Source organism: Hemicordylus capensis, chromosome 2 (genome assembly GCF_027244095.1).
Source record: "Hemicordylus capensis ecotype Gifberg chromosome 2, rHemCap1.1.pri, whole genome shotgun sequence".
NCBI classification, from domain to species: Eukaryota; Metazoa; Chordata; class Lepidosauria; order Squamata; family Cordylidae; genus Hemicordylus; species Hemicordylus capensis.
Window position 1 is genome coordinate 134,437,255 of NC_069658.1, and position 18,357 is coordinate 134,455,611.

The following is an 18,357-nucleotide window of genomic DNA, read 5'->3' on the forward strand; positions in this document are numbered from 1 at the left end:
ACTTCTCACTGGCGGCCTCTCCAAGCACCAGCCCTGCCCCTCCTGTTTCCAATCCAGCAATCCCAGACATGTCAGCCTGTCAAGTGAGGCAGTCTTCCCACTCTGTCCCTTGCTTCCTCCTCCTGGCAAGCAGGAGGGAAAGGGGACGGGACGACAGGACGGGCACCAAGTGCTTTGCTCCCGGAGAAGGAAGCAGCAATGATGTATGTGCACAAGCACTCCAGGTGGCAACATAAGCAGGACATCCCATCACAGTGCTGGTAGCAGAACATTTGGCGTGTGTATGTGTGTGTGCCCAGGGTCGGGTTTAAAAGGCAGCCTCAAGCAGGGAGCCTCAAGAAGCCAAGCTCTTTTTTCCCCCACAAAAAGATTGGAGAAGCGGGCCCAGCTTTTCCCCCTTGGGGTTTTGCGCTCCATAGACTTATGAGCAGAGCCAGTCACCAGGGTCAATAGTGCTCCAGTCAAAGGAGCTATTCGACATGTGTGATTATGACAGATACTAACTTGAGGCAGACCGCACTCGCTCAGGAGAGTGCCAGGCCATGGGGGCACCCCATAACAATTCATGAGAAGGACCATCAGGGGGGAAGGGAGAGAATTGTAGAGCAAATTCTGTAATGATGCCTGACAGCGAAATATCCCCTTCTCCCATGGACCGAGAGTGCCAGGCCACTGGGGCTCTATATCGAGCCAGGTTGCTGTGTTGACTGTTGAGGAAAGCGGCGAGGAAGGGTACTCCGGCAACTGCACTCCCCGTCCTGGCAACTACTGCCAAGTAGCTGTCCAAGCATGCCCCTGCCAGGCTGTCCACCCAGGTGGACTTGTGCATCCTTGCTTGTGCCCTGAAACTACAAGCCCACTCTCCTGGGGTCACTGGAAATTGGGGCTCCCCTCTTCCACAATTACCCACTCCGGCAGATCTGCAGACAGTGCAATGCCAGACTGAGCCCAGGAATTTTAAATGGGTTTTAAAGATCTGTCCACACACCTGGTGTTCCACTTGGGAGCATCAAAGTCTCCTTTGGGTGTGTGCAAGGCTTCATGGGGGGTGGGGGTGGTTTGCAGCCATTCTGCTCTAGTTTTTACCATGGAGAGTTGGGGGCCCTACACAAGCAAGCCCCTCTTTGGTGGTTAGCTCAACTCGTGAGCATGCAGTCTAAAGGGAGACTGAAGGGTCACAGACATACAGTCCTCCCCAGTAGCCTGGTCCTCTCATGAGAGGGTGAGCCCACTGACCACAAGCTCCATTCCAGTGCAGCAGGAATGTTGTTTTGTCCGCATGGACTGTTTTGACAGGCTGATCCTTTGCTACAGCAACCTAGGTCACAGCGGGACAGACCCACCAGCATCCTTTGCCCTTCCTCGTATAGGAACATAGGAAGCTGCCATATACTAAGTCAGACCATAGGTCCACTTTGCTCAGTATTGTCTACACAGACTGGCAGCGGCTTCTCCAAGGTTGCAGGCAGGAATCTCTCTCAGCCCTATCTTGGAGAAGCCAGGGAAGGAACTTGGAGCCTAGATGCTCTTCCCAGAGCGGCTCCATCCCCTAAGGGGAATATCTTAGAATGCTCGCACTTCTGGTCTCCCTTTCGTATGCAACCAGGGCGGATCCTGCTTAGCTTAAGGGGACAAGTCATGCTTGCTACCACAAGACCAGCTCTCTATACATATCTCCTCCTAGGAAGTCTCCATGTTCCCCATCCTTTCCAGAGAAACAGTGCCCCAACTAGCACCCCACCCCCAATCATGCTTGTATGGAACCATTTGAGGGCAGGGCTCCTTGGGGGGCAGCAGTGGTATCGCTGTCAGAAGCACTGGCATGGCATGGCACAGCACTTAAAAGGATTTAAGCTCCCTTTCCATGCCAAGGGCAGGCAGGCAGATGGCACCAAACATGCACGATTACACTTGGGATATCCCCTTCAAGATTGTGACCAATCGCGGTTGCTCTACTGACATGCTTCCGCTTTGCCCACAATCTGGCCATGGAACTCGCTGGGATCGGCCTCAGTGGCCATTCAGCAGGGAGAAGTTCCCCTCTCCAGGGACTGGAGATTGGTGGGCCGCGGTTTGACAAATGTCTGCAGTGTGATTTACAGTTTCAAACTGAAACTGTGCGTTTTCCAACCTCTGGTTTCATGTTATGTCGGAAACTGGCCATAATCTGGTTTTGACTGAACCAGTCCAAACCCCTTAGCATCACTTTTCATATAACTAGGACACAATTGCAAGAGATTCCTTCAGGTAATATTAGACGAAGGTAGCAGAATGAACAAGGAAAGCAAGAAAGGGGGTGCCAGGAGAAAGACCTAGGATAATTCATTCTCCCATGCTTTATTTCAATGGTCAACATTTCCCTTCACCAATGACCTGCCTGAGAATAGGAATATACTCGAGTTGTTTCTGCCACTGAATCAGAGGGTCATTATTGTGGTAGAGCAATTGCAAGGAGGCAATAGCAGTGTCTTAAAATCTAGAACATGTATAGCTGACGTGAATCTTGGGGCTTTTCCAAAGATAAGAGTTCACAATCAGGTATCCTCCTCATAATGCATCTTGTTTCTCCAAAATGGCTCAGTACTGCCAGTGAATCCTCAAGTTTGAGGGCAACGTCTGTGTGCTCAACTCATCAAACTTTGAGATGTCTTTCACAGGTGTGCTGTAAAAAGTCAAAACATCTCTGGCGCTCTTCATCTGATGCAGTTGGGAGTTAGGGACAGCATGGCCCAGATCAACTGCCAGCTGTGCCAGCAAACGATACTTTAGGTTACTGTCTCCTAATGATGCATTTTGCCAGTCCTTGGAGACTGTGGATCCAAAGATCTCCCTGACATGAGACTCTAACCGACTCTGCAGATCCTCAGGGGGAAGATACTTTTTGCTTCGGGGTGGAGGACAGACCAGAACAGGCTCCTCTTTCACTTGAGCAGATGGTTCTACTGCCTCCAGCTCTCCATCCTTCTTCCCACTGAAATCAATTAGAAGAAAATGTTTGCATAATATGAAACATTAATTTCTTACCCCATCCCAACTAGGGGTTCACAATACATCCTTATTTCCACTGCATCCATGCATTGCCCTTGTAAAGGACACTAGGTAAGTAACTTTTGAAGCCTAAGGACACGAAATTGTGAGAGTGTAAGTAAAACGCTGAACTCAGGTTGCTCACATAAAACTCCAATGACTGAGTGATTAAGTGCCATCAAGTCATTGTCAACTCTTAGCGACCTCATAGTAACTCCAGTACTCTAGGTTAATGCATTGCACTAATGCATACTACCACTTGAGTAAGGCCAATCGTTTTCTTTAAACATGCCATGCCCACTGGTTCTCAATTGTGAAAGACATGAGCTCGCCCTTGCTAAAAAACCTCAGTCCTTTATCATTACGGGGGCGGTGGGAGTCTAAAGACAGAAAGTTGAAGCTGCTCCCTCATCGAGGGAGGCTGAGCTAAAATGAATGTCACACACACGATGCGCGGGGGGAGAGGGGCTGAAAGCTGGTCACGCTGGAACGCCCTTAACGAGCCCCGAATTCTTTATCCCGTGTACGACCTCCACCCCCAACTCAATTTCCCTCCGGTCACAATAATATTACCTTCGCCTGCCCCACAATGTTCTGCGCACAGGAACCGCCAAATTCAGGCGATATCTGCAGAAACGGAGCAGCCCCATGGAAGCCGCCATCTTGGAACACGTACAGAAGGCTCCGCCCCTCCGCGGGCCAGGAGGAGCTTGCCCGGCCTAATAGGATGAGCGGAGAGCGAGCGAGCTTTTCGGGATCCGTTGCATTCTGGGGGATTCGCGCTCTTTTCCTTTCCACAAGATCATCGAACCTGGAGGTAGGTTACGTATCCGGCATTGCAAAGGTTTATGGGATTTGTAGTTTATAGGGTGAAGGGAGTCCGACAGCGGCGAAGCCCTGTTGTGAAACCTGATTGGTTTAGCAGGCTTTGGTTACCGTAGTAACCGGCGGCTTACCACTCTCCCTGCAGCCAACCGGATGAATAGAATCTAGATATTTTTTAAAGTGTTCTTACTGACCCTTACCATTTAAAATAGAAACGATTTTTAAACTCTTAATTTCCGATGGAAAGTATCCCAGACTTTCAACATAGAGGTGCCAAAGGATAGTGTGACGCCACTCGACGTCCATGCAGAATAATAATAATAATAATTATTATTATTATTATACATTTATATCCCGCTCTTCCTCCAAGGAGCCCAGAGCGGTGTATTACATACTTAGGTTTCTCCTCACAACAACCCTGTGAAGTAGGTTAGGCTGAGAGAGAAGTGACTGGCCCAGAGTCACCCAGCTAGTATCATGGCTGAACGGGGATTTGAACTCGGGTCTCCCCGGTCCTAGTCCAGCACCTAGTCCAGTAACCACTACACCGCGGTGGCTCTCCATTGTCAATGCCAGCTTTCAGTTATTAATTTATTGATTAAGTTCCGTCAAGTCGGTGTCGACTCTTAGCGACCCCATAGATAGATTCTCTCTAGGATGATCTGTCTTCAACTTGGCCTTTAAGGTCTCTCAGTGGTGCATTCATTGCTCTCGTAATCGAGTCCATCCACCTTGCTGCTGGTCCTCCTCTTCTTCTCTTTCCTTCAACTTTCCCCAGCATTATGGACTTCTCAAGGGAGCTGGGTCTTCGCACAATGTGTCTGAAGTATGATAGTTTGAGCCTGGTCATCTGTACCTCGAGGGAAAATTCTGGATTGATTTGTTCTATGATACGTTTGTTTGTTTTCCTGGCTGTTCATGGCATCCTCAAGAGTCTTCTCCAGCACCAAAGTTCAAAAGCGTCAATGCTTTTTCTGTCTTGCTTCTTCAAGTCCAGCTTTCGCATCCATAGAGTGTCACTGGAAAATTATTACCGGAAGTTTAAAGACGTGTTGTCATTCTATGTTTTTATCTCTATGGGAGAAAAGCCGTGGCTGATGTTCCGGGCTGTATGCACTTTGATTGACATTCCCAATTTCCAGTTAAACGCGTTATTTTGGTGGCCTCCCATTTCTGGCCAATAGAGCTTGTCCCCTGAAAATGGTCTTGTCGCTCAAGCGACGGCTTCGCAATAAGAGCAGGAAAGCTAGGCAGGTCTGCGGGCGAAATAGCGATTCCGTGTCTGAACTTGCTGCTTTAAGTTAGGAAGGACTTCTTGTCCCTCCCGTGTGATACTCGCTTGGACCTTCTGGAATGAGCTCTATAGTACTTCTCTGGAATGCTTTATTTTATTATTGCTGTTCCTTGCTAGGGAACTGTGTTGTGGCATATCTATTGCAAACCAGTTTCAAACAAGGCGGGCGCTTTGGTGTTTTACAACGCTAGGAATTAAAGTTCAGGGTCTCTGACCATGTGCAGAGTAACCTTTTCTTCGAAGGATAGGAAACTATCCTCTTCTCAGCCATCCAAGAATATAAATTATCTGAGCACCTATCTTTCCTTTTATTTTCACTTTTACATCACATCCCTCCTCCAAGGAGCTCAGAGCAGTCTAGGTGGTTGTTTTATTCTTCACAACAACCCTGTGAGGTAAGTGACTAGCCCAAAGTCATCTAGTGGGCTTCATGGCTGAGTATGGATTTGAATCCAAGTCTTGCTGGTCCTAGTCCTACATGACACCACACTGACTTTCCTTTGGGAAGGAAGCCAGGTCTGATTTATAAAAATAAAGCCATGAACACAGTGGCTCTAACATATGTATAGTGCACACACACACACACACACACACACACCCCTGTGTATTTTTCCTTTCTAGAATAGAAAAGTAGGAACTCCCACAGCCCATTTACATCTCATTGCCCAGAGAATGAAAATCTAGTTGAGTGGTAACACACTTTCAACTGTCAGTTTCCTCATATCCTGCTCTAACCAGAGTATTTAGGAATTCATTAGCTATTCCAGACTCCTTCATAGAACAGCTTTGTGAACAGTGATCTTCATCTCTACAGAAGTGAATGGGGAGAGCACTTATGGGCCAGCCCAATGTGGATGCATTGGAGGAGCACAGGGCTCTCCATCAGAGTACAGGCACTCCCCGACCCCTACTTTCAACCCCTACTTTCGAATGAAGCTCCATAACATATTAAATTAATGAAGGCCCCAACTTACAAACACCAACCCACACATACAAACAAGTTGCCCCTCATAAGAACTATATGTTTCCCCAGTTATGAACATCCAACTTACAAACAAATGTTTTGAACACAAGCTGTTTGTAAGTTGAGGACTCCCTTTACTGACTTGGCATATGTTGAAACAAGAAATTGTCATTTGCACATACTGAATAATTTATACATGGGCAAATTTGAAACTGTTCTTTGGCTTGTATTGAAAGTAGCAAATATAAACTAGGAGGGATATAAAACAGCCACTTCAGTGGCTGTGTGTGATCTGATGAATTAAGAAAAATTAAGTGGGGGTGGGTTGGTTGGTGGGCCACACAAGAAATACATCTCTTACTTTTCATTTTGTGGAGCCTTTTGCATGTAACATCCCAGATAAATCTACGTCCATGTTTATGTTTTGCAGCTTACTACTCTCAGTTGTTCTCAAGATAAAAGATAATATCAGCACAACCAGGGATTTTGATTATTGTTAAATCCAGTGGCTCTGCATTCTTGCTCCTTTCTCCAAGAATGATTATGGCTTAGAAGCATCACTGTGATGCTCCTGGCAGATCCAGGTCTACAGCCAATGTGTCATTTTCTCCACAAATGATTCACTAATCTGCCATAGCAAGATCTGTACATGCACCATCAGCTATTCATTCAAGTTGAAAAGCTAACTCAGCTCCAACCAACCTGCTGAGCATGCACTTGATTCAAAGCAAACCCTGAAACTCCAGCCTGATATTAACCTGGTTTCCCTTGAAATGACCCACTGATTTCAGTGGGCCTTATTATCGAGTAAGTGAACTAAGGACTACTTTGTTTCTATTGAAAGTTCTAACACACGTTTGTATTGCTTCTTGTAAGCTCAAATCTATTTCTTATCCACATGATCCCTGGATATGACCTAAAAGGGGGGAAACATCCCAGGAAAAATCAGATTGTTTATTTCCCCATGATATGCATGAATTGGCATATTGTAGTAAAGCAAAATATTACTCTATTCCTACTACAAATTTTATATACTGCTTTTCAACAAAGTGATCAAACCAGTTTTCATAGAAGAATAAGTAATAAATAAGATGGTACTCTGGCCCCAAAGGGCTCAGAATCTAAAATGAAATATAAGGTAGACACCAGCAACAGCCACTGGAGGGATGCTGTGCTGGGGTTGGATAGGGCCAGTTCTCTCTCTGCTAAATATAAGAGAGTAGAAGATAGCCTCTCTTTAGGCAGAGTGGAGTACACATCTGTCTTCTTTCGAAGCTGCCCTTTGGATGTACTCTTAGAATAACTTCTTACAAAACTTTTTGTAATCTGGGTCTTAAAGCTGAAGTGTGCTGTCAAGTCAGTATCGACAGTCCTGGTGACCACAGGAGTTGTCTTTGGTAGAATACAGGAGGGGTTTGCCATTGCCTCCTCCCACACAGTATGAGATGATGCCTTTCAGCATCTTCCTATATCGCTGCTGCCTAATATAGGTGTTTCCCGTAGTATCAGCAGGGATTCAAACCAACAACCTCGGGCTTGGTAGTCAAGCCATTTCCCCACTGCACCATTAGGTGGCTAGGTCTTACGATGCTTCATTTTTGAAGGGTATGCAAGTGGCTCTCCCTTCAAAACACTCACAGTGGAAGCTCATGTGTCTTCATAGCTAACATCATACCAAAAGAACATAGTCTATGGGCAGCAGGGCCAAAATGCAAAATGTCTCATATGAAGCACCACTTAGAAGCTTTGTTACAATAGAGCCTGTGATACTTGGCTGTTTCTTCACTCGGCTGCTGTGGGCCCAGGAAGAAGGGCTCCTGCAGAAGGGCAACTTAAACCTCTTGTCTTCGGTCAGAAAGGGGGCCATAGACATGATACCAATGCAGAGGTCAACATTTCAAATGAACCCATCTGCCAATTAGCTGTGTTATGCACACAACTGATGTCAAACTGTCCCGCTAATTTGCACTAGTGCAAATAAAGCTTACAGAAGGCAGCATGATGATGGAAGATTGTGTTGGACTTGGACCGAGGAGTCCATGGTTCAAATCTCCCTTCAGCCATGAAACTCTGTGAGTGGCCTCCATCCAGACTCTCTCTGTGTCTCTTGAGTGACCGGTGCTTGTGAGGATAATGGAATAATACCCACACACATGTAAACCACTTTAGGTTTGTTGGGGACAGGATGGAATAAGCATGATTATTATTACTTGCTCTTTTAACTGCTATGAGACTTAGCCATGACAAGATTGTGTTGGTATGGTATATAATGGTAAGATGGGAGTTAAAAACAAGGTACAATAGAGGGGGAGTCAGCTTCCACACTAACACCATGCATTGGGCTGTGCATAAGACAAGACAGGCTGGCCCCACTTTCATGCAGCTTCTGTTCACAGCTCTTCGGGGGCGAGGTCCAGAGTGGGGGCTGTTAGCACGACCCAGACGTTGATGTTCCCCTCTAAGCTACATGTGGAATTACAACTTACTTTCCACAGTTTTGGGGGTAGAGGTGTGTTTGTGTGTGTGTCAGTGTGTGTGTGTGTGTATTTCACTGTGTTCTGTTCATATTAGCGTACAAAACATTTAGGGTACATTGCCCTTTCCTATTTCCCCACTCCAGTTTTTGGGCATACACAGAATCAACAGCTACACCTGTATGGATCTCTGCACTTTTTCTGTTTACCTGCATGGTTGCAAAATAGCGAAATACTGTTCCTCTTTTCTTTTTCTTTTTTAAAGTGTTTGGATTTTGATTAGAGGAATCCATCTGATGGCATTTTGGCAGCTTGAATTCACTGTTCGTGGCACTTGACCAACTGGAGATCAAGCCCTGTGAAGCACTAGCCCGCGGAACTTCTATTTCACACTCACACATGCTTCATGGGAGGAAGAGGAAAGAGGCTGCACAACTGAAACTGATAAGCCTATATCAGTTTCACTGATCCCTTGTAGAAGGCTCAGCGTTATTTTAAAAGTGTGTAAAGTTATTTCTTCTTTTCTGCCACTTCTCCTAACATTACTGAAGTTGCTATTTTGTTCCTGAAATAGTTCCTCCCTTCCACCCTTAGTTGCTTGAAACTTCCTTGTTTTTTAGCCTTTTAATTAGAACAATTTCACTATATGGCGCAGCGGAGAAATGCTTGACTAACAAGCAGAAAGTTGCCGGTTCGAATCCCAACTGGTACTATATTGGGCAGCAGCGATACAGGAAGAGGCTGAAAGGCATCATCTCATACTACGCGGGAGGAGGCAATGGGAAACCCCTCCTGTATTCTACCAAAGAAAACCACAGGGATCTGTGGGTGCCAGGAGTTGAAATCAACTTGATGGCACACTTTACCTTACCTTTAAATATGAACACTTGCCATTAATTATTAGCACACATGCTAATTAATTATTAACAAGCCATAAGTTATTAGCACACATTTTTTAAAAAATAGATTTAGGTGACAAAGGTGTACCAAGGCAAGGAAGTGAAGAAGCATGATGATATAGGACTCAGCCTCCTGAAACATCACTGCATACACCAAAAGAACACCTCTTAAAAGAGACGGATGAGCAACACCATTATGACCATCCGCACTTGATGAGATTGCACTTACAAATTAGCCATCATATATTGCTGATGTCATGTGGCACTCCTGTAAGATGTGAGTGAGTGAATAGTGGCCATTTCAGAGTAAATGTCTTGTGTGGAATTTCGTGTGGTTGTGAGACTTGGATCCCTAAAAAAGAACACCCTTCTAAGGAGCATTTGAGGATCAATGAAATGATGGCTGGAAATTGCACAGAGGGCCAGGGGTATAGCAAGGATGGAGTAGACTCTGGGAGGAAAAGTGAAGATGTGCCCCTGCCCCCCATCTTCTTCAGAGACACACAAAGGGGAGATAAAAGAGCAAGCTGGTTGAGCCCCTCTACCTCAGGGTCCCAGGGACATTTGCTCCTCTTGTTCAATTGTAGCTATGCCCCTGCAAAGGGCTGAAGTATCACCAGGACATAATTCGTTCACTATGGCAGGAAGTTTATTCACAGCTTGTGGAATGAAAAAATACTGCAGGAAAGGTATTTCATTTCTCACTCTTGGCTGTGGTTCTAACAGTTGGCGGGCAATTTTACTCATTTTTTTCCTTTTTCTAATGACAGCAGTGAGGATGGAAGTTGTCCAACTCCCCAGTTGGCTATGGAGAGCATCAGGGGTGTAGCAAGGTTGGAGTGGGCCCAGAGACAAGATTTTAAAATGCCCCCCCTCACTGAAGCTCAGCTCATGAAGTAAAGAAATCTTAAATCAGGCTGAATAGTGGTAATAAAAAGCATAGGTGTGTGTGTGTGTGTGTGTGTGAGAGAGAGAGAGAGAGAGAGAGAGAGAGAGAGAGAGAGAGAGAGAGAGAGAGAGAGAACCTATGTGCCACAATAGAACATCATCCTAAATTATTTTTCAAAAGGTTTTGTAAATTCTGGACGATGCAAATCATTTAATGATACTAGAGAAAGACATGCTGTTCTGGTAGCTCCAGATCTTAACACTCACATCAATTTTGGAGGATGAATACAACTGAAGGAAGCCCGGGCGGGTCTGGGGGGCCCCCAAGGCAGTGGGCCCCCAGACAACTGTCTCCTCTTGCCTTATTATAGTTACTCCCCTGGAGAGCATCTAAAAACCAGCCGTCCAAAGAGTGAATCAAAGTCAATGAAGGGTTCATAAAAGCTGTCCCCACCCCCCCTTTTCTCTCTCTCAAATGGATGGATGTGGGGAAGGTTTGGGGTGTTATTTTTGTTTTTTGTTTACCCTTATGCTATTAAGAGTATGCAGTGGGGCCTATTATTTCCAGTCCATTTCTTTGCAGGTTCCTATAGTGATGTAGTGGGTGATCTTTTCCTGTTGGCTTTTCTCTTGCCACTGCAAGGAGCTGGGTGTCCTGTGCTCTAGTAGGTGTAGCTGGCAGTAAAAAGGGACTGAGTGGCTGCTGTACTGCTCTTTCCAGAGGTGATGTATTGGCCTTTGCAAGCTAAACCGTTAATCTGGAGGGGAGGGGAAAGAGAAAGAAAGAATAACTAGTTAGTTTTAGAGAATAAAGAATAGGCAGAGAACCAATACAGTGTGCATATTCTTCACACCTCCTCAAACAGAAGTAAAGTACTTCACTTGTGTCCTGTTCCAACCCACTTGGAAGTAAAGTACTGATGTTCTCTTTGGGTATATTTGCCTACTGAGATGAAGCATTTTAGTACTGGAGTAGAGTATTGCTCTTTGAGAGGGAGAGTGAATGCACCCAAGAAAGCAACATGAATCCCCAATGAAATCTGCTTGGGTCTAGAAGATAACGGAGGCTGCTTAATCAAAGCAATTTAACTCTTAATAGCTCACTCAATGGCACTTCTGGCAACTACATAGGCAGAAAGATACCAACTACTCTCTGAAGCTGTGATACTCATCACTTATTGATTAAAGTAATTTAGATCTGAAACCTAAGATAAGTAAGCAAACTTAGTCAAGGCTCCCCGCCCCATGCCCGCCTTGCCCTGGGAATAACAATAGGTCTGCATCTCATCCCAGTATTGTCTCCTCAGCAGGGCTACAGTTCTAATGTGCAGCTAAGCCAGTGGTGTAGCATGGTCTGAAGGGGCCTGTGTCCTGTAATTTGTTCCCTCTTTTTTTTTTTAATGGCACCACAGATGTTTTCAAACATGTTTAAGGAGACTCAGGGATTAAGACTTGGTGTACATGGGGCCAGGCTTGGGGGAATTGTCCAACCACCTGCCTGCCCACCTCTGATGGCATTGATAAAGCCAAGAACAGCTAGTGACATCAGCACCCAATGACACCACTAGGGCATTTTCTACGCTTTTAGCTCGCATCTCCTCCGGAGTGGAGGATGTGCATTCACATATCGGCCAGATTTACCCCAAAGTTCCTGCAAGCTATCAGGGAGCACTTCACACATGATTCAGCATTAGAGTATAGCCCAATTTATATCCAGGATTTAAAAAATCTACTTTTGGTGTCAGGTTTCTTTTTTTGGTGCAACTTTGAACTTGCAGTAAAGCCTTGCTGTAAACCCACGGTAAAACCTGCTGTCTAAAAAGTGCCCAGGCAATGACATTATTCTCCCTTGTCATCTTTGCTAGGGCGTTTTCCAGATTAGACCCTACCATGGGGTCACGGCGTATCTGCTAAGTGTGCTTCTGTACTTCCTCTGTTGTGACACCGCTGTCGCTATGCTGTCAACAGGGTGCCGTTCACATTTTGGATGCTTTGTTTCAGATTTAATTGCTGTGATATAGTGCTATAATGTTGTATATGCATCGCAAAAAGGTTGCTGTATTTTCCCGTTGTTGAGGGTTTTTTTATTCCGAGGATTGTTGAATACGATCCTGCCAAGCCGAAGCTTCTTACTGCGGTTGTAGTGGGTAATCTGGAAAATGCCCAGGGCAAGCAGGCAGATGGCTACTCTGTCCCTGCATGCCAGCTGGGAAATGGCAGCAGCAGGAGCGGGGGGAGATGACAGGCAAGGGGCCCTTTGCAGCCCCTTTTCTCAGGGGGCCCCAAGGGGGCCCATGTTCTAATTGTGCGGGAAGGAGAAACCTTGAACCACCAGCAAAACATGGGAGGATTAAGCAAGGGGAATCTCTTGGCAGTTCCACACATTATACAGCAACAAACTCAGGTGTGTCTCTATTTGTACACTCAACAGGTAGCTGCAGTCAATCTCAGCCCATTGATGAATGTACCTGTATGTTGCTGTCACAATTTATGTCTTTAAATATACACTTTTAATGTGTTAAAACCAAGTGACCCCAAGACTAGAACAAAAGGATGACTAAGATTCAACCACATACTGATATTTCCGTTTCCTGTTACTCTCAGCATCTCTCTGCATTGGGATTCTGGTTCATTTAAAGATGCTGATTTACCTTTGCCCGTTTACAGAAAGCCTCCTGTGCAGCCTTCTTGTTCTCAGGTTTGCCAGACCATGCAGCTAGAGCTGATGCTTGCAGAGCCCGCCCATATGAGAAAGTCAGCTTCCAGGGTTTAGGCAGAGGGCACAGATTGATGGCATTGAGATGGATGGAAGCTTCTTCTTCACTTTGGCCTCCAGAAAGGAAGCATATTCCTGCAGGAAGAATAAGAAACCAAGATATAGAAGATTAAAGACGAAGGTGTGAAGGTAAAAAGAGGTGGGGAGGAGGGTATAGCTGGATGAACAATTAGCCAGTGTTGTGTAGTGGTTAGAGTGTTGGACTAGGACCGAGGAGACCCGAGTTCAAATCCCCATTCAGCCATGGAACTCACTGGGTGTGTCTGGGCCAATCACATATCTCTTAGCCTAACCTACCTCACAGTGTTGTTGTGAGGATAAACATAACCATGGGCTCCTTGGAGGTACAGTGGGATATAAATGTAAAAAATAAAAAATGCTACAGGACAGAGCCCAGTCAAATGGAAGGTTAACTTATTTGGTTGGTTTGCAAATTAACAATGGCATCTAGTGATGGCTTGCATATATGAATTAGATCATTAATCATTTACTACAAACAGAATTTACATGTGTTTGTAAATAAAGTTTAACTATAGAGTAGATCAGGGTCCCAAAATAAATTACCAAATAAAACTGCCTAAACTAGAAGAAGCTGAGCCATGAACTCCGAGATGGAGAACTGTGCATGTAGGAGAAGCCCAAGATCTGGGATGGCAAGGACTGAAACATTACCAGGAACAGCAGCAGGGACAGTGCGAGAGAGAGCTGTGACAGTGGCCATGGCCACTTCTTCGGGGGTGTACTTCTTAGGACAAGCATGTCCTGCAGTCACCATGTTGGGCTTCAGCAGTGTTCCCTCCAGGTAGACATGGTGATCATTCAGGGCCTTATAAACAGCAGCCAGCACCTAGGACACAGAAAGAAACTGGGGTGAAGCACTCGTATCGGATAATTCTGCTCTATGTATAGGCTTTGTCCCTTTTGTGAGAACATATATGTAGGTAGAACATACAGAGGGGCAATTCCCACAGTCGCCCTCATCAGGCAGGGAGGGACTGGGGGGAAGGCGACCAAGCAGCTTGGCTTCAGTGTGCCTCCCATGCGGCCACACGGACAGCCCTACTCTGTGAAGCACGGAGCAGGGCAGAGGGATCTGGGGCCGGAACTTGTTGTTCCAGGCTTCAGGCATCCCTCAGTGCAATGCACAGCACGTGTGTTGCATTGGAGATTCCCCCCTCCGATGGGCGCTCTGTGTGCCCATCTCTGTGATTCCCAGTATCTGGGTTAAGGGTGCAAGAGTACCCTTAACCTCAGCTAAAAGCCGGGGTTAAGGGTGTTAGGTGGGAGAGGAGTGGAGGGAACTGCGAGGATCCCACCGCTTCTTACAAGCAGCCTACCCCTGCTTGGTGCAGCCCCTGGTTGTGAGAAAAGCCTCCGTACATGGTGTTCTGTATGGAAATAACATTTGTGTAGGGAATTTTTGCAGTTGTTTGCAGTATGATTTGCAGCCCTTCTATTAGCATGCCATCACCTCTGAAATGGAAAGTTGACTAGCTTCCACATTCTGTAGATGTGAATCCAAAGCCTTGAACCCAAAGCCTTGGATTTTTATTTTATTTTTTGAAATCCCTTTCCTTTTAAACAGACATGAACATACCATAACATGATTTAATCTGGGCAGAAGGTGTATTTTAGGAACACAGTAAAATTGTGTTCTATTGGGACTCGAGAGTTCTGAATATTATTTACAATGCAAAAAAAGACACTTGTTGAAAATTGGCTTGAGCTTGTGGAGACACAGGACACTATGTTTTAAATACATTAATTAAACGGTCAGTCTGGATGTCACACTTTTAGAAGGATTTAGACAAACTGGAATGGGCTTAAGGGAGGGCAGTGGAGGTGGTCAAGGATCTGGAAAACAAGCCTTGTGAATAAAGGTTGAAGGAACTGGATGTGTTTAATCTGGAGAGGAGAAGACTGAAGGGGGACATATAGCACTCATCAAATACCTGAAGAGCTGTCACATGGCAGGGGATAAATAATTGTTCTCTGCTACCCCAAAGGGCAGGACTAGGTCAAATGGGCTTAAGTTACAGGAGGATAGATTCCTCTTGAATATTAGGGGAAAATTCTTAACAGTAGGTGTAGTTTGATAATGGAACCAATAACTTGGGGGTATGATCTCCCTTGCTGGAGGTCTTCAGGCAGAGGCTGGATGGCCATCTCTTGAGGATGCTCTAGTTCTGCATTTTCTGCATTGAACTAGATGGCTTCAAAGCTGCTTCCAGCTCTATGATTCATTGAGGCTGTTCTCACATGCAGGCAAAACTGGGCTAGTGAAGCTCAGCTTGGTCTTGCCCATGCGTGAGTACCAGCAGGATCGCACCTGATCCTGCAGTGCCTTGGCGGCAAACCTGCCAGCCAGCCACCCTCTTAAATGGGGTTAAGAGAGTGAGCTCTCTCTTAGTCCCGTTTTTCTGATCATCTGAAGCAGCCTGGGCTGGGAGACTGCAGGGCTCCCGGCCAGTGTTGGGGGAATCACCATAATGCACCATAAATATGGGAGTTCCGGGGGCAGGGCAACGGCTCCTGGCACCCAGACCCTCTGCGCTGACAGAGAGGGCAGCTGTATGTCTGGGTGCATGATCTCCGCTCCTAGACCAAAAGAGAGGGTCGTCTTTGAGGCTTTGAGGGGTTTTGAGGCTTCCTTCCCTGGCCCTTCAAGCCCTTTCTCACAGATTGTGAGAAACCTTCTGGACAGGTTGGGACATATCTGATATGTAACACTTGTTCTCTGGATCCTTGCAGGGAAATTGTTGGAGATGGCCTAGTTAACATCATTAACTCATCGCTGAGGGAGGGTAGGATGCCTCCTTGTTTGAAGGAGGCAATGATTAGACCACTTCTTAAGAAGCCTTCCCTATATCCTTCAGTAATGGGTAGTTATAGGCCAGTCTCCAGTCTCCCTTGGTTGGGTAAGGTGATTGAGAGAGTGGTGGCTACCCAGCTCCAAGACATTTTGGAGGAAACCAATTATCTAGACCCATTTCAAACTGACTTTAGAGTGGCCTATGGGTTGAGATGGCCTTGGTCAGCCTGATGGGTGACCTTTACCAGGGAATCAACAGAGGGAGTGTGACTCTGTTGGTTCTTTTGGCTCTCTCGGTAGCATTCAGTACCATCGATCATGGTATCCTTCTGGATCGCCTGGGGGAATTGGGGATAGGAGGCACTGCTTTATAGTGGTTCCACTCCTATCTCTCAGGCATATTCCAGATGGTGGAGCTTGGTGATGGTTGCTCTTCAGAATGGGAGCTGTTATATGGAGTCCCTCAGGGCTCCATTCTGTCACCAAGACTTTTTAACATCTACATGAAAATGCTGGGTGAGGTCATCAGGAGATTTGGTGCAGGGTGTTATTAGTATGCTGATGTGCTGATGAGACCCAAATCTATTTATCATCATCATCATCATCATCATCATCATCATCATCATCATGGAATGGCATTCACTCCCTAAATGCCTGCCAACAAGCAATAATAGCCTGGATGAGGGACAACAAACTGAAGATGAATCCAAGCAAGACAGAGGTGCTCATTGTGGTGGATCGGAATTTAAGGAATGAGTTAGATCTTGCTCTGTTGGGTGGGGTAACGCTCCCCTAGAAGGAACAGATACGCAGCCTGGGAGTGCTCTTGGATCCAGCCCTCTCCCTGAGAAGGTGGAGTCTCTGGCCAGGAGTGCTTTCCATCAACTTCGGTTGATTTGTCAGCAGCATTCATTCCTTGAAGAGAATGGTCTCAAAACAGAGGTGCATCAGCTGGTAACCTCCAAGTTGGACAATTCCAATGCGCTCTACATAGGGCTGCCTTTGTACGTAGTTTGGAAACTTCAGTTAGTCCAAAATGTGGCAGCCAGAACAGTCTCTGGGGTAACCCGGAGAGACCATATTATGCCTGCTCTCAAGCAGTCGCATTGGCTGTCATATGTTTCCGGGCAAAATAAAAAGTTCTGGTTATTACCTTTAAAGCCCTGAACGACTTTGTAGTGACCAGGCTCCCCACCCTCTAAAGAGTTAACTGGAAGTGAACTCTTGTCTTGACTGATGGGCTGGTGACCTACAGAGATTGCCCAATCAGTCCACCAGGGGGCAGGGGGACCTAGAGAGCTGTTGCTGGGAATTCTGGGAACAAGAAAGGAAATTCTGTACTGGAGGAGCAAGGGGACATGTGGCAATGGAGTTTGCTGCAACAGGATGATTGCAGCTCTTGGAAGATAGAACTGCAGGGGCTTGATTCTCAACAGGGGTTTGGTGAGTTCAAGGAAAGGAAGCCTGGCTTTGGCTTCAGGAAGATTAATTTAGGGGGAAGTTTGTTTAGTCAGTCTTTGCGTTAGAAACTTATATTTCTTTGTGTGTGTGCTTTGTATATGCCTGATACTGTTCCAGTATTGTTTACCTGCAACATAATTAAAATAAGAAACTCTAGCCTACGCCCAACCCACCTAAGGTGTTACAAAAGCCTCGTAAACATATAAGTGTGCCTTAAGATAATATTTTGTTGTAATCCTATGAAGTATTCTTAACTATATCTAAAAGCTGAGAAAGCCTCAGATGGAAGCAGTCTGTAGTAATTGAATAAAACTGGGTTTTTTTAGTTCTTTCCTTTTTACAAGCCTCTCCAAGTTGGTTTTTAACTCAGGAAAAGGTGGAGGTGAAGGGAGATTTCTCTGGTGCAAACACGTCCTCATATGTTAAGCAGCTATCAGTTTTCTCGCCCTGTGTAGATTTGCACATGGAACATTTTTGTACTTGTCCAAGAACCAAATTAAGAGAGGTTTTTTCTGGGTTATCCCACCCCAAGCCCAGAGAATTTCTGTAAACAAAAGAGGTGATGGTGGCAGTATTTTGAATCTACGGATAATACAGAATAGTTTTAGAAAAAGCCTAGCCAGGCAGCTCAGCAGGGATGATCCAGCATTTCTTTCCCTCACGTGAGCTTGTTTTGAGACAAAGGCTTTAATCGGTACAGACTTAGGTCCAAGTTACCTTAGAGAGCGCCTTCTTTTTATCATCCCCATTGTACACTGAGGTTTTCTGGAGAGATCCCTCTCCAGTTCCCACTGGCACATCTTGTGGCAACTCAGAACCAGGCCTTCTCTGTGGCTGTTCCTGGTCTGTGCAATGCACTCCCAACAGATATCCGTAGTCTGGACTTGTTGGCTTTCAAGAGAGCCCTAAAGACCTATTTCTTTGGCCTGGCCTTCCA

The 18,357-nt window shown here is 45.8% G+C and overlaps 2 protein-coding genes and 1 long non-coding RNA gene across 3 annotated transcripts in view; 1 reads left to right on the top strand and 2 right to left on the bottom strand.

The window, feature by feature from the left end:
• Positions 1–2,292: 2,292 nt before the first annotated feature.
• On the bottom strand, positions 2,293–3,854 carry MRPL50 (mitochondrial ribosomal protein L50). The gene is made up of 2 exons (XM_053297711.1): positions 3,601–3,854; positions 2,293–2,971 (listed from the first exon to the last, which is right to left on the bottom strand). Exons 1-2 carry the CDS (start codon positions 3,687–3,689, stop codon positions 2,578–2,580), a joined length of 483 nt encoding a protein of 160 aa, XP_053153686.1. The 5' UTR covers positions 3,690–3,854; the 3' UTR covers positions 2,293–2,577.
• LOC128345570 (uncharacterized) lies at positions 3,727–9,108 on the top strand. The gene is made up of 2 exons (XR_008316522.1): positions 3,727–3,844; positions 8,850–9,108. It is a non-coding gene; the product is annotated as an uncharacterized LOC128345570 (long non-coding RNA).
• A 1,006-nt stretch (positions 9,109–10,114) lies between these two features.
• Positions 10,115–18,357, bottom strand: part of ALDOB (aldolase, fructose-bisphosphate B) — a 30,160-nt gene continuing 21,917 nt past the window's right edge. Inside the window, exons 7-9 of the mRNA XM_053297710.1 lie at positions 13,820–13,994; positions 13,023–13,222; positions 10,115–11,129 (exon numbers count right to left, since the gene is read on the bottom strand). Of these exons, the coding sequence (XP_053153685.1) occupies positions 11,034–11,129; positions 13,023–13,222; positions 13,820–13,994 (471 nt within the window). The 3' untranslated portion in view covers positions 10,115–11,033. The remainder of the gene's footprint in view (positions 11,130–13,022; positions 13,223–13,819; positions 13,995–18,357) is intronic.

What these genes read in the sequence shown, in the direction of transcription:
- MRPL50 (XM_053297711.1), bottom strand. Translation starts at nt 3,689, where the DNA reads ATGGCGGCTTCCATGGGGCTGCTCCGTTTCTGCAGATATCGCCTGAAT. An exon ending in ACATTGTGGGGCAGGCGAAG is followed by an intron (nt 2,972 to 3,600) that starts GTAATATTATTG and finishes AATTGATTTCAG; the next exon opens with TGGGAAGAAGGATGGAGAGC.